Raw genomic sequence first — 15,521 nt, forward strand, 5'->3', positions numbered from 1 at the left:
CACCCACCAATTATAATTGTGACTTGTATTGTGATTGCACAATGGGGACTAGGGATGTGGATGTTGAACTTGAAGCATGCGCTTAGTTTCCATTGATTTCAATGAGACCTGAGCACACACTTAAGTGCTGTCTTGAATAGGGATGCTTTCCTGAATAAGGGCCTTAAACCTTATTTCTAGTGTTCAGGGCCGGCTCCAGGGTTTTTGCCGCCCCAAGCGGCAGAAAAAAAAGAAAAAAAGCCACGATCGCGATCATCAGCAGCTCCACCGCGTCGCTTTCTTCTTCGGTGGCAATTCGGCAGCAGGTCCTTCCCTCCGAGAGGGACCGAGGGACCCGCCGCCGAATTGCCGCTGAAGAGCTCAACGTGCCACCCCTTCCACTTGGCCGCCCCAAGCACCTGCTTGCTCAGCTGGTGCCTGGAGCCAGCCCTGCTAGTGTTTTATTAAACCCAGCCAACTGCTTTGAAAGGGTTTCCCTCTTGTATATACATAAAAACAGAGGGATACTATCAGGCTAAAGATGTTCTAGGTATAATTCCATTCTTTTACAGGTATAGCAAAATATGTTAAAATTCCTTATTACCATTATGTGCATCTCTGCCAGATTCTTTGGCCCACTACATGTGCTCCATGTTGCTATGGCAACACAAATCACATTTAAACCTGGCTTAATTGGCCAGAGGAGGACTGAGTAGGGCAATCCTCTAGTGGCACAAAGCCAGCTCTGTCTCGAGCCTCTGAGGGATAGTCTATATGAACAGTTAGTGCATGGCAAGCTGGGATGTAACTCTACCTCATACTAATATGCCATGCCAAACTGTCCACGTGGACCTTGCTGCCATGCACTAAAGGTCTATAATGCCCTTTGGTCTACTCCCATTATAAAGTGTATAGTTTAAAGTGCACTAAGGAAATTTTAGTCACGTCAGCAGGGTCCACACAGACAGTGCATGGCAAAGTAGATTTACACCCCAGCTTGCCACAAACTAACTGTTTGTATAGACAAGCCCTGAGTGTATGTGGTGGGACAGGTGTGCTCCTACACCTAGCCAATCCCAGGCTGCTGAAATTGCCACTATGGCCAGCCAGCAGAAGACAGAGCAGAATGCCAGCTCTGTGGATAGGGCTGGCACTGGCCAGCTCCAGGACCAAGAAGCCACAATGGTGGCTTAATGCCGCCTGTGCCCTCTCCAGAATGGTGCCAAATGTGTCTTACCAGGCCCAGAGGATCTGGATTTCAGATCTGTTTGCTAGCCTTTCAGGAGAACTTAGTTGAAACTTTTATACATATTGTATGAAATTCATATTAAAATCGTTTGGCTATAAATTAGAGAGATGGTTCCTGCCAAACAGAAATGAGGTATTTAAGAAAGAACAGCAGTTAAAGAGAAAAACCTTTATTGTAATGTAATGCAAATACTACTTGTTAGTAAATGTTAATTTTATTGGTACTACCTTTTAGCAGTAACAAGAAAACACATTCAAAAGAATTAGGCATTATTAGGAACAAGTGCATAAAAAAGTGCTATTTGGAAGAAAATCAAGACTCTAGTTGAAATTCATAAATATAACCAGTTTGTTTATGCTCTGAAGTAGAACAAACCTATTGATTCATTTTATATGGTAAGACTTTTCTCAGGAATAATGATCAAATATGTTTGCTTTACTTTCTTGCTAAGCAATTGTTTGGGAATTTGTTTTTTTTAGCCCGAGGAAACAACAGCTGGACCTGTAGGAGCACCTCCAACTGTATCAGCTCAATCAGAAGAAATGGATTTCTCAGGACATCATATATTAGATGAAACACCTGAACTACCTACAATCAAAGAACAAGGCACTATCATATTACCCTTTTTTACTTCTATGCTCTTCACGGCCAGGCCTATATTTTCTCTGTATAGAAAGCATGTGGCAAATTTTGGATGCTACCTGAAATATACATAATCATTTTAAATATTTTAGATATTCTGTTTATTATGATGGGCATCTCATCAGTACTGAACGTGATGAGCCTACTACAGGGTAAAATACATTTTTCACCAAACAGTTGCACTTTGAATTTTTCAAATTGATCCATTGTAACAGTGGTTATAGATAGAGACTACAACCCCTCCTGAGCCCCTTTTTGGTAACCATGGGGCTCACAAATCATTTAACCACACCTTGGGCAAAAAAGATCCTTAGTTCTTAGATGTACAAAGAGCAGGCATACCTCTCTCAACAAAGATGAGTCCCAATCATAGCTGCATTTAACTAAACTATAGTTTATTTGAGAGGAAAAACAGATAAAACAAAGAATTAAAATAAATTCTTGGTCTGTATGAATCTCAGTGGACAGTAATGCAAGCCAGCGGACATGCATACCCACCAGTTCTGGTGTCTTGCGGTAGTGTACCTGGTCAACTGTGCAGTACTATATGTAGGAAGGATGTTTACTTCTCTAACTTCTGCTTAGATCAGCTGATACCTGGGAACGTGAAGTATCATTACCCCATCTTAGAATGTATAAATATAAATGTTATTGGTTCTAAAATTGTCCAGCCCCTTTTAAAAATTTAGCTCCAGTATTTAATTCTGTGATCTCTTATGATAGTGAATTCTGCATACTTAACAACACTGTTATCCATCACAGTAATGTCTGAGCACCACACAGACAAATGTATCTTTGCCATACCCTGTGAGGTGGGGAGTATTATCCCCAATTTACAGTGGAGAAACAGGCACAGAGAGATTAAGGGCCAGATTCTCAAAGGTCTTTAGGCACAGAGAGGTGCCTAGTGGGATTTTCAGAAGTACGTAGGCACCTAAACTTATGTTGATTTCAGTGGGAGTTAATTGTCTAGGCACTTTTGAAAATCAAACTTTGTCCCAAATTGCCTCTTAAGGCACCTAAATTCCTTTAAAAATCTGGCCCGAAGTGACTTGGTCAAGGTCAAACAAGAAGTCTGTGACAGGGCCAAGAATTGAACCCAGATCTCTTGAGCTCCAGCCTACTATCTTAGCAACAGGGTCACTTAACTGTCATTCATTGGATGGTCATGATGACGAAAGGTGAGAAACTGTGTGGGATAAAAAATCTAAAATGTGAGGCACCGTTTCCCCAATGTGTATAGAGTACTTGATCCTATGTAGGGCAGGTCTGGAGCATTTCATGTGCAAGTGCCAGGTACAAAGTGCTAAGCAGGGCACAAAGCACAGAAGAACCCAATTCTCCAATAGTGAAAAAACTGCAGCACACAACCATATTACTAGAGCAGGAATCAGCAATAGGTGTAAGGACAAAGAGGAGACTGCATAACTAATTACCTCACTCTTAGGCCTGGTCTACACTACGAGTTTAGGTCGACTTTAGCAGCGTTAAATCGAATTAAGCCTGGACACGTTCACACGACGAAGCCCTTTCTTTCGACTTAAGGGGCCCTTTAAACCGGTTTCTTTACTCCGCCTCCGACGAGGGGATTAGCGATAAAATCGGCCTTAGCGGGTCGGAACTGGGGTAGTGTGGACGGAATTCGACGTTATTGTCCTCCGGGAGCTATCCCACAGTGCGTCATTGTGACCGCTCTGGACAGCACTCTCAACTCAGATGCACTGACCAGGTAGACAGGAAAAGCCCCGCGAACGTTTGAATTTAATTTCCTGTTTGCCCAGCATGGAGAGCACAGGTGACCACGCAGAGCTCATCAGCACAGATAACCGTGATGGAGTCCCAGGATCACTAAAGAGCTCCAGCATGGACCGAACGGGAGGTACGGGATCTGCTCGCCATATGGGGAGATGAATCAGTGCTAGCTGAACTCCGTAGCAGTAAACGAAATGGCAAAATATTAGAAAAGGTCTCCAAGGCCATGAAGGACAGAGGCCATAACAGGGACGCACAGCAGTGCCGCGTGAAAATTAAGGAGCTAAGGCAAGCCTACCACAAAGCCAGAGAGGCAAACGGAAGGTCCGGGGCAGAGCCGCAAACATGCCACTTCTACGCGGAGCTGCATGCCATGCTAGGGGGTGCAGCCACCACTACCCCAACCGTGTGCTATGACTCCATCACTGGAGAAACACACAGGGAAGAGGGTTCGGGGTACGAGGAAGATGAGGATGAAGATAATGTAGATAACTCACAGCAGCAAGGAAGCAGAGAAACCGGTTTCCCCAACAGCCGGGATATGTTTATCACCCTAGACCTGGAGCCAGTAACCCCCGAACTCACCCAAGGCGTGCTCCCAGACCCTGAAGGCACACAGGGGACCTCTGGTGAGTGTACCTTTGTAAATATTACACATGGTTTAAAAGCAAGCGTGTTTAATGATTAATGATTAATTTGCCCTGGCAATCACGGCCAGTACAGCTACTGGAAAAGTCTGTTAACGTGTATGGGGATGGAGCAGAAATCCTCCAGGGACATTTCCAGAAAGCTCTCCTTGACGTACTCCCAAAGCCTTTGCAAAAGGTTTTTGGGGAGGGCTGCCTTATCCCGTCCGCCATGGTAGGACACTTTACCATGCCAGGCCAGTAGCACGTAGTCTGGATTCATTGAATAACAAAGCATGGCAGCGTATGGTCCCAGTGTTTGCTGGCATGCAGACAACATCCATTCCTTATCGCTCTTTGTTATCCTCCGGAGAGTGATATCATTCACGGTCACCTGGTTGAAATGGGGTGATTTTATTAAGGGGACATTCAGAGGTGCCCGTTCCTGCTCGGCTGAACAGAAATGTTCCCCGCTGTTAGCCACGCGGTGGGGGGGAGGGGTGAAGTGATCATCCCCGATAATTGGGTGTGTGTGTGCGGGGGATAGTTGGGTTTGTGCTGCATGTTAACCCGGAAACCCCAGCCCCTCCTTTTACATTGCAAACCCATTTTAAATGGCCAACCCAATGGGTGCTTGGTATGGGAAGTGAGGGCGCTACTGTTTGAAACCATTCCCACATGTTAAGAAGGTTAAAAAAGCCAAAAGACTGTGGCTTACCATGGCTGCCTGCAAGCCGAAATCTGTTGCCTGGCACTGCGTGAGTGATCTCTCACACCAAACCGGCAGGCCCTCAATATAAGAGGAAAAATGCGACCTTGTAACGAAAGCACATGTGCTGTGTAATGTGAACAGCAAAATTTAACGTGAAAGAGTGTACCCATTGTTCTCTAAAATGTGTCTTTTTTAACCACCTCTCCCTTGTCCTCCACCAGCTGCAAATGTTTCTCCTTCACAGAGGCTAGTGAAGATTAGAAGGAGAAAACGGCGGACTCGGGATGACATGTTCACAGAGCTCCAGATGTCCTCCCACGCTGAAAGAGCACAGCAGAATACGTGGAGGCAGTCAATGTCAGACTACAGAAAAGCACAGTATGAACGAGAGGAGAGGTGGTGGGCTGAATCGCAGGATGAACAGAGCAAGTGGCGGGGTGAAGATGATAGGTGGCGTCAGCTTGCAGACAGAAGGCAAGAGTCGATGCTCCGGCTGCTGGAGCATCAAACTGATATGCTCCAGCGTATGGTTGAGCTGCAGGAAAGGCAGCAGGAGCAGAGACTGCTGCTACAGCCCCTGTGTAACCAACAGCCCTCCTCCCCAAGTTCCATAGCCTCCTCACCCAGACGCCCAAGAACACGGTGGGGGGGCCTCCAGCCACCCAGTCACTCCACCCCAGATGATTGCCCGAGCATCATAGATTCATAGATTCATAGACTCTAAGGTCAGAAGGGACCATTATGATCATCTAGTCTGACCTCCTGCATGATGCGGGCCACAAAAGCCGACCCACCCACTCCTGGAAGAATTCTCTCCCTTGACTCAGCTGTAGAAGTCCCCAAATCATGATTTAAAGACTTCAAATCGCTGAGAATCCTCCAGCAAGCGACCCCTGCCCCATGCTGCAGAGGAAGGCGAAAAACCTCCAGGGCCTCTGCCAATCTACCCTGGAGGAAAATTCCTTCCCGACCCCAAATATGGCGATCAGCTGAACCCCGAGCATGTGGGCAAGATTCTCTAGCCAGACCCTCTGGAAAAAGTTCTCTGTAGTAACTTTTAATATCCCATCATTGACCATTGTTGCTAATTACCAGTGATGACACGTTATTGACCTATTGACTAAAATCACTTTATCCCATCAAACCATCCCCTCCATAAACTTATCAAGCTTAATCTTAAAGCCAGAGAGGTCTTTCGCCCCCACTATTTCCCTCGGAAGGCTGTTCCAAAACTTCACCCCTCTGATGGTTAGAAACCTTCGTCTAATTTCAAGCCTAAACTTCCCGACTGCCAGTTTATATCCATTCGTTCTCGTGTCCACATTAGTACTGAGCTGAAATAATTCCTCTCCCTCCCTGGTATTTATCCCTCTGATATATTTAAAGAGAGCAATCATATCCCCCCTCAGCCTTCTTTTGGTTAAGGTAAACAAACCAAGCTCCTCGAGTCTCCTTTCATATGACAGATTTTCCATTCCTCGGATCATCCTAGTGGCCCTCCTCTGTACCCGTTCCAGTTTGATTTCATCCTTTTTAAACATGGGAGACCAGAACTGCACACAGTACTCCAAATGAGGTCTCACCAGTGCCTTGTATAACGGAACCAGCACCTCCTTATCCCTACTAGAAATACCTCGCCTAATGCATCCCAAGACCGCATTAGCTTTTTTCACGGCCACGTCACATTGGCGACTCATAGTCATCCTGCGGTCAACCAGGACTCCGAGGTCCTTCTCCTCTTCCGTTACTTCCAACCGATGTGTCCCTAGCTTATAACTAAAATTCTTGTTATTTATCCCTAAATGCATAACCTTACACTTCTCACTATTAAATTTCATCCTATTACTATTACTCCAGTTTACAAGGTCATCCAAATCTCCCTGCAGGATATCCCGATCCTTCTCCGAATTGGCAATACCTCCCAACTTTGTGTCATCCGCAAACTTTATCAGCCCACTCCTACATTTGGTTCCGAGGTCAATAATGAATAGATTAAATAAAATCGGACCCAAAACTGAACCTTGAGGAACTCCACTGGTAACCTCTCTCCAACCTGACAGTTCACCTTTCAGTACGACCCGCTGCAGTCTCCCCTTTAACCAGTTCTTTATCCATCTCTGGATTTTCATATCAATCCCCATCTTTTCCAATTTAACCAATAATTCCTCATGCGGTACTGTATCAAACGCTTTACTGAAATCGAGGTATATTACATCCACCGCATTTCCTTTATCTAAATAATCTGTTACCTTCTCAAAGAAGGAGATCAGATTGGTTTGGCACGATCTACCTTTCGTAAAACCGTGTTGTAATTTGTCCCAATTGGCATTGTCCTCAAGGTCCTTAACTACTTTCTCCTTCAAAATTTTTTCCAAGACCTTGCATATTACAGATGTTAAACTAACAGGCCTGTAGTTACCAGGGTCACTTTTTTTCCCCTTCTTGAAAATAGGAACCACATTAGCTATTCTCCAGTCAAACGGTACCACCCGTGAGTTTACAGATTCATTAAAAATGATTGCTAACGGGCTTGCAATTTCTCGCGCCAGATCCTTTAATATTCTCGGATGAAGATCATCCGGTCCGCCCGATTTAGTCCCGTTAAGCTGTTTGAGTTTGGCTTCAACCTCGGATATGGTAATGTCAACCCCCCCCTCAGAAGGCTGGCCTTCAATAAGAGTTAAAGTTTTAAACTGCAGTGTGTCCTTTTCCTTCCCTCCTCCCCCACCCATCCCGGGCTACCTTGGCAATTATCCCCCTAGTTGTGTGATGAATTAATAAAGAATGCAGGAATGTGAAGTAACAATGACTTTATTGCCTCTGCAAGCGGTGCTCAAAGGGGGAGGGGAGGGTGGGGTGGTTGGTTTACAGGGAAGTAGAGTGAACCGGGTGGGGGGGTGGGGCGGAGGGTTCATCAAGGAGAAACAAACAGAAGTTTCACACCATAGCCTGGCCAGTCACAAAACTCATTTTCAAAGCTTCTCTGATGCGCGCCGCGCCCTGCTGTGCTCTTCTAACCGCCCTGGTGTCTGGCTGCGCGTAATCAGCAGCCAGGCGATGTGCCTCAACCTACCACCCCACCATAAATGTCTCCCCATTATTCTCACAGATATTGTGGAGCGCACAGCAAGCAGCAATAACAATGGGGATATTCTTTTCGCTGAGGTCTGAGCGAGTCAGTAAGCTGCGCCAGCGCGCTTTTAAAGGTCCAAATGCACATTCCACCACCATTCGGCACTTGCTCAGCCTGTAGTTGAACAGGTCCTGACTACTGTCCAGGCTGCCTGTGTATGGTTTCATGAGCCATGGCATTAAGGGGTAGGCTGGGTCCCCAAGGATAACTATAGGCATTTCAACATCCCCAATGGTTATTTTCTGGTCCGGGAAGAAAGTCCCTTCCTCCAGTTTTCAAAACAGACCAGAGTGCCTGAAGACGCGAGCATCATGTACCTTTCCCGGCCATCCCATGTTGATGTTGGTGAAACGTCCCTTGTGATCCACCAGGGCTTGCAGCAGCATTGAAAAGTACCCCTTGCGGTTTATGTACTCGGTGGCTTGGTGCTCCGGTGACAAGATAGGGATATGGGTTCCGTCTATGGCCCCACCACAGTTTGGGAATCCCATTGCAGCAAAGCCATCCACTATGGCCTGCACGTTTCCCAGAGTCACTACCCTTGATATCAGCAGGTCTTTCATTGCCCTGGCAACTTGGATCACAGCAGCCCCCACAGTAGATTTGCCCACTCCAAATTGATTCCCGACTGACCGGTAGCTGTCTGGCGTTGCAAGCTTCCACAGGGCTATCGCCACTCGCTTCTCAACTGTGAGGGCTGCTCTCATCCTGGTATTCTGGCGCTTCAGGGCAGGGGAAAGCAAGTCACAAAGTTCCATGAAAGTGCCCTTACGCATGCGAAAGTTTCGCAGCCACTGGGAATCATCCCACACCTGCAACACGATGCGATCCCACCAGTCTGTGCTTGTTTCCCGGGCCCAGAATCGGCGTTCCACGGCATGAACCTGCCCCAGTAACACCATGATTTGCACATTGCTGGGGCCTGTACTTTGTGAGAGGTCTATGTCCATATCAATTTCCTCATCACTCTCGTCACCGCGTTGCAATCGCCTCCTCGGCTGGTCCTGGTTTTGCTTTGGCATGTCCTGGCTCTGCATATACTCCAAGACAATGCGCGTGGTGTTCATAGTGTTCATAATTGCCGCAGTGATCTGAGCGGGCTCCATGATCCCAGTGCTATGGCGTCTGGTCTGAAAAAAGGCGCGAAACTAGTATCTGACGGACGGAGGGAGAGAGGGAGGGAGGGGCGAGTGATGACATGGCGTACAGGTACAGGGAATTAAAATCAACAAAGGTGGCTGTGCATCAGGGAGAAACACAAACAACTGTCACCCAGAATGGCCCCTCCAAAGATTGAACTCAAAACCCTGGGTTTAGCAGGCCGTTGATTTCACGGAGGGAGGGGGAAGCAAATGAATACAGAACAAATCTATTTTTTACATCTTAAGCTGGCAGACGACAGTGCAGCATGACTGATAGCCCTCGGCATCTTCTGGGTGCTTGGCAGAAAATACTTGGCGCTTGGCAGAAAATCGCATACTACGACTGATAGCCATCATCGTCGAGACTGCCTAGGTGCCCATGATTGACAGCCACTGCAGTACGATGACGACAGATACCAGTTGTAATATACCATCTTCTACCAAAAGGCAAGGGGCTGCTGCTGTGTGCAATGCAGCCCCACGTCTGCCAGCCCCACGTCTGCCAGCACCCAGATCGCCGATGAAGGCTACCGGTCATACTGCACCGTCTACTGCCAAAAGGCAATTAGCTGCTGCTGTGTAGCAATGCAGTACCACGTCTGCCAGCACCTAGAGGACATATGGTGACGGTGAGCTGAGCTGAGCGGGCTCCATGCTTGGCGTGGTATGTTGTCTGCACAGGTAACCCAGGTAAAAAGGCGCGAATCGATTGTCTGCCGTTGCTCTGACGGAGGGGGAGGTGCCTGACTACATGTACCCAGAACCCCCCGCGACACTGTTTTGCATCATTCAGGCATTGGGATCTCAACCCAGAATTCCAATGGGCAGCGGAGACTGTGGGAACTGTGGGATAGCTACCCATAGTGCAACGCTCCGGAAGTCGACGCTAGCCTCGGTACTGTGGACGCGGTCCGCCGACTTCATGCACTTAGAGCATTTTATGTGGGGACACACACAATCGGCTCTATACAACCGATTTTTATAAAACCGGCTTCTATAAATTCGACCTAATTTCGTAGTGTAGACATACCCTTAGACAGAGGATTACACTTAAGCCAATGGCTCCTGAAACAAACCTTGCGGGGTACATCCCTCATTTTTAAATCTGCACAGTTGAAAGTTAGGCAGTGGGAAGGCAAAGGGTTGAAGCAAGAAGATCAATCAATGCATTCTCCTTATCTCACCCATTCCTACAGTACATCCCCTCTTTTGTACCTATCTTCTCTCTTTTTGTACTTTTTTTTTAAATCCCCCTAACTATCTTTCAAAGTTTTTAAAATAACTGTGTTTTTATTTAACTCCATCCTTCTCTATTACAGAAAGATTTTATTTTTGCCTTGAGTTTTGAGGGTTTCCCTTCTTTCCCACTTTCATCTTCTGTTTGTGTATTTTTGCCAAATACCAATTATTTTCTCTTTTGCCTTACTATATGTTTGCTCTCTTCCCTGATAAATGTCTTCTAGTGTGTTTTCTCTATTTTATTTTATTTAGGTTCAACCAGTGCAGGAAATGATCAACATGAAAGTGACGCCACTACGGTAGCCCAGGAAATACTAAAACCAGAAGCTGGTTCTGGTGCTATTGTTTTGCAAGGAGTGAGCAGAGAAAAGGTTAGTATAGGTAGCTTACTATGTAGCTCCTCATTGTGGTTCTGATTCAGGAAAGCACTAATGCGTATCATTAAATGCTTTCCTGAATTAGCACCTTTATCCTTTCCAGCTTACTAATGTTTATGGTGATCAGTTATTTGTATACTTAAGCAGGTATGGCATCTCATGGCAACATTGTATCCAAACCCACTTGGACTGTTGGGCAGTTCAAATCTAGATCCAAACTTTCCAGTTCAGACTCAGCCATAGACAGAGCAAACATGTACTTTTGATGTGGACTACTTTTACTTTATTTAAAGAAGCAATGAAGAAGGAAAAGAACCCCTATAAATCCTCAAAATGAGAGCCTGGAGTCTGTTGTTCATTTTATAGCAGCCATCTTGAACTAACTTGTAGAGACAGCCTTGCAGACTAGGGGGCTACTTTATTCTTAAAGTAAAGCCCCTGGTGCATGTTATGTAACTTTAAATCTGTTTGGTATGCTACACAACATACACCAGGGCTCCTTCTTTATCAGCTGGCTAGAGCAGTTGAACCCAAACTCCTTGAATTTTGGAGCAGTTCAGTTCTGAAATTTGTATCTGTGGCTCGTCTCTAGAACTGAATCAACAATACCGCCCTCCCTCAGTAGTTAAAACAAAACCTCTTGAAATAGATTACATTTTCAAGAGAGGAGGCAAAAGCACTTGAACAGATTTGAAAGCCAGTTTGATTGTTCGCAGAGTACTCTTGCAAAAATTCTGTGAATTTTTTTCCATTTTTGGTGGTTTTGAAACAAAATAGGCCCAGTTCACTTAGCAGATACCCACAGTATATCTGAATTGTGCTAGCTAGTTAAAGCACAGAATTCCCTTAGACACAAATTTATGTCCACACCAACTTCATACTCAAAATTTGAGAGGCTGATCCTACAGTCTTTACCCAGACGTCATTGGGAGTTTTGCCTGAGTAGTGGTAGCTGGGTATGGCCGTGGGTACTTTGATAAAAAAGCACAGTGTTAGAACATAAGAAAAGCCACCAGACCAGTGGTCCAACTAGCCCAGTATCCTGTCTTCCAACAGTGGCCAATGCCAAGTACTTCAGACAGAATGAACAGAACAGTGCAATTATTGAGGCCCATCCCCTGTCATCCACTCTCAGCTTCTGGCAATCAGAGGCTAGGGACTCCCAGAGCATGGGGTTGCATCCCTGACCATTTTGGCTAATAGGTTGGTCCCACATGGTGGGGAGGAATGAACATATTACACCCAGTGCTCACACAAGGCCTTGTGCCCGCTTGATTTGTATGCAATTATGTTGCTCCAAATATCATGGAAAGCTGGAAATCAAATTGGGAGCTCTTAGCCTAAAATGTCATGAATCAGAAGGATATTTCATCCTCTAGTTGACATGTATAGCTGGATACCTGCAAGTCCTCCTCTTCGACATACTGCCAAATATTCATATATCATTAGTAGCTTTATTAATCACCAGACCTTTACCCACTAGATTAATATTGATCCTTTCCTTGAACTTAGCTTTGTATCTCCAACTTTAAGTTCTCTGCTTCATTCTTACTTTGTTCTGTCATGGTTTGAAATTGCAGTACATCAATGCTGATCTCAGCTGCCAGCAAAACATGCAGAGTGGAAGTTTAATTTTGAAGTTACTTGATATTGTGTGTTTCAATTGGACATGTACCATTGCTAAGGCTAAGATTTTGTCATGGTTATTTTTAGTAAAACTCATAGACAGGTCTCAGGCAATAAACAAAAGTTCTCCAAAGCCGTGACCTCTCTGTGACACCCCCAGCCGCTCGCCCAAGGCGTTCCCCATCCCCTGTGCGAGGCTGTTGCCTGTTGCTGGAACCCTGCCAGGGCCCCGCAGGCTGCCAGCTCCAGAGTCCTGCTGTCCCTGGGTCTGAAGCAGAGAATGTCAGGGAGGTTTCTGGAAGTCAGGGATTCCATGACTTCCATGACCTCCGTGACATAAACATAGCCTTAACCATTAAAAGGAACAGGAGTACTTGTGGCACCTTAGAGACTAACAAATTTATTTGAGCATAAGCTTTCGTGGGCTACAGCCCACTTCGTCGGATGCATAGAATGGAACATATATTGAGGAGATATATATACACATACAGAGAGCATAAACAGGTGGGAGTTGTCAGCAGTTTCGCTGCTCACTTCTCAGAGTTGGTAAGACAACTCCCACCTTTTCATGCTTTCTGTATGTGTATATATATCTCCTCAATATATGTTCCATTCTATGCATCCGAAGAAGTGAGCTGTAGCCCATGAAAGCTTATGCTCAAATACATTTGTTAGTCTCTAAGGTGCCACAAGTACTCCTGTTCTTTTTGCGGATACAGACTAACACGGCTGCTACTCCGTAGCCTTAACCATTGGCTTTTATGCTTTTACGTGCTCTTCATGTCAGTCCCAGTGCTTGTTGTGACAGATTATAATGAATGGTGAAAGAGTAGCTTTATGATAGGCCATGCAAGTTAGGTACGTGGATTTGCATAAGGTTTAGAATTTATTTCAGAACTTACAAATATAATTCCTCTAAAACATTCACTTCCTATGACTCGAACAGTATGTACAACTTGTAATTCATAGACTTTAGGGCCAGAAGGGATAATTGTGTCTGACCTCTTGCATACCACTAGTCACTCCCCATAATCTCTGCAGCAAGTCCATAATGTGTAGTATATCTTTTAAAAACTATATCCTTTCTTGATATGAAAAAATGTGATGAAGCTTCTTAAGTCTCTCCCTGTAATGCTTCTTTTCCAGACTGCAGGTAATTCTTGTAGCCTTTGTTTGCTCTTTCCCATTTTTAAACATCCTTTTTTATGTGTGAACACCAGAACTGGACCCAGGATTCCAGTAATGGTGTCACTAATGCTGCATTCAGAGGTAATACCATCTCCCTACTTCTAATTGATATTCCCCTGCTTATATCCGAGGATTGTGTTCACCCTTTTAGCTACACCATCACACTGGAAGCTCACGTTCATCTTTTATGTACCATCCCTGCCTAAGTCCTTTTCAGGACACAGTCCCTCATTTTATAAAACTGATCTACATTTTTAGTTCCTAGATGTATAACCTTTAATTTGGCTGTTTTAGAACACATGATGTTCCAACAAGCCATCCAGGTCAGCCTATCTAACTGATCTGTCTCCACCGTTATTTACCACTCCACCAATTTTTGTGTTATCTGCAAATTTTACTAGTAATGAGATTATATTTTCTTCTAGAGCATTGAGAAAGATATTGAACAGCACTGGGCTGAGAACAGATCCCTGCAGGATCCAACTAGAAGGGCTTTCCTTGGATGGCAATTCCATATTTACAATTATTTTTGCAGTCTATCAGTTAACCAGTTTTTAATTGATTTAATGTGGGCTACATTAGAATCATAGAATCATAGAATATCAGGGTTGGAAGGGACCTCAAGAGGTCATCTAGTCCAACCCCCTGCTCAAAGCAGGACCAATTCCCAACTAAATCATCCCAGCCAGGGCTTTGTCAAGCCGGGCCTTAAAAACCTCCAAGGAAGGAGACTCCACCACCTCCCTAGGTAATGCATTCCAGTGCTTCACCACCCTCCTAGTGAAATAGTGTTTCCTAATATCCAACCTGGACCTCCCCCACTGCAACTTGAGACCATTGCTCCTTGTTTTGTCATCTGCCACCACTGAGAACAGCCGAGCTCCATCCTCTTTGGAACCCCCTTTAGGTAGTTGAAGGCTGCTATCAAATCCCCCCTCATTCTTCTCTTCTGGAGACTAAACAATCCCAGTTCCCTCAGCCTCTCCTCATAAGTCATGTGCTCCAGACCCCTAATCATTTTTGTTGCCCTCCACTGGACTCTTTCAAATTTTTCCACATCCTTCTTGTAGTGTGGGGCCCAAAACTGGACACAGTATTCCAGATGAGGCCTCACCAATGTCGAATAAAAGGGAGCGATCACGTTCCTCGATCTGCTGGCAATGCCCCTACTTATACAGCCCAAAATGCCGTTAGCCTTCTTGGCAACAAGAGCACACTGTTGACTCATATCCAGCTTCTCGTCCACTGTGACCCCTAGGTCCTTTTCTGCAGAACTGCTACCTAGCCATTCGGTCCCTAGTCTGTAGCAGTGCATGGGATTCTTCTGTCCTAAGTGCAGGACTCTGCATTTGTCCTTGTTGAACCTCATCAGGTTTTTTTTGGCCCAATCCTCTAATTTGTCTAGGTCCCTCTGTATCCGATCCCTACCCTCTAGTGTATCTACCACGCCTCCTAGTTTAGTGTCATCTGCAAACTTGCTGAGAGTGCAGTCCACACCATCCTCCAGATCATTAATAAAGATATTAAACAAAACCGGCCCCAGGACTGACCCTTGGGGCACTCCGCTTGAAACTGGCTGCCAACTAGACATGGAGCCATTGATCACTACCTGTTGAGCCCGATGATCTAGCCAGCTTTCTATCCACCTTATAGTCCATTCATCCAGCCCATACTTCTTTAACTTGGCGGCAAGAATACTGTGCGAGACCGTATCAAAAGCTTTGCTAAAGTCAAGGAATAACACATCCACTGCTTTCCCCTCATCCACAGAGCCAGTTATCTCCTCATAGAAGGCAATTAAGTTAGTCAGGCATGACTTCCCCTTGGTGAATCCATGCTGACTGTTCCTGATCACT

The 15,521-nt window shown here is 45.4% G+C and overlaps 2 protein-coding genes across 19 annotated transcripts in view; both read left to right on the forward strand.

Moving 5' to 3' along the window:
- The window catches only part of COL15A1 (collagen type XV alpha 1 chain), a 290,708-nt gene that overhangs the window by 136,891 nt on the left and 138,296 nt on the right, over positions 1 to 15,521 (forward strand). For all 18 annotated transcript variants that reach the window (XR_010598479.1, XM_065584078.1, XM_065584076.1 and 15 more), the window contains 2 exons: positions 1,708 to 1,834; positions 10,727 to 10,845. Coding sequence is in view for 17 of the 18 variants with exons in the window: in XM_065584078.1 (XP_065440150.1) it covers positions 1,708 to 1,834; positions 10,727 to 10,845 (246 nt within the window). In the remaining variant the exon portion in view is untranslated. The remainder of the gene's footprint in view (positions 1 to 1,707; positions 1,835 to 10,726; positions 10,846 to 15,521) is intronic.
- LOC135981454 (uncharacterized) lies at positions 1,848 to 5,689 on the forward strand. Its single transcript, XM_065584082.1, has 2 exons — positions 1,848 to 4,251; positions 5,182 to 5,689. The coding sequence occupies exons 1-2, from the start codon at positions 3,849 to 3,851 to the stop codon at positions 5,667 to 5,669; spliced, it is 891 nt and encodes a 296-aa protein (XP_065440154.1). The 5' UTR covers positions 1,848 to 3,848; the 3' UTR covers positions 5,670 to 5,689.

This window comes from Chrysemys picta, chromosome 2, assembly GCF_011386835.1.
Source record: "Chrysemys picta bellii isolate R12L10 chromosome 2, ASM1138683v2, whole genome shotgun sequence".
In the NCBI taxonomy this organism is placed as follows: domain Eukaryota; kingdom Metazoa; phylum Chordata; order Testudines; family Emydidae; genus Chrysemys; species Chrysemys picta.

Excerpts from the sequence above, each read along its gene's own strand:
- LOC135981454 (XM_065584082.1), top strand. The coding sequence starts at position 3,849 with ATGAAGGACAGAGGCCATAACAGGGACGCACAGCAGTGCCGCGTGAAA. Across the intron at positions 4,252-5,181 it reads AGGCACACAGGGGACCTCTG|CTGCAAATGTTTCTCCTTCA; the intron begins GTGAGTGTACCT and ends GTCCTCCACCAG.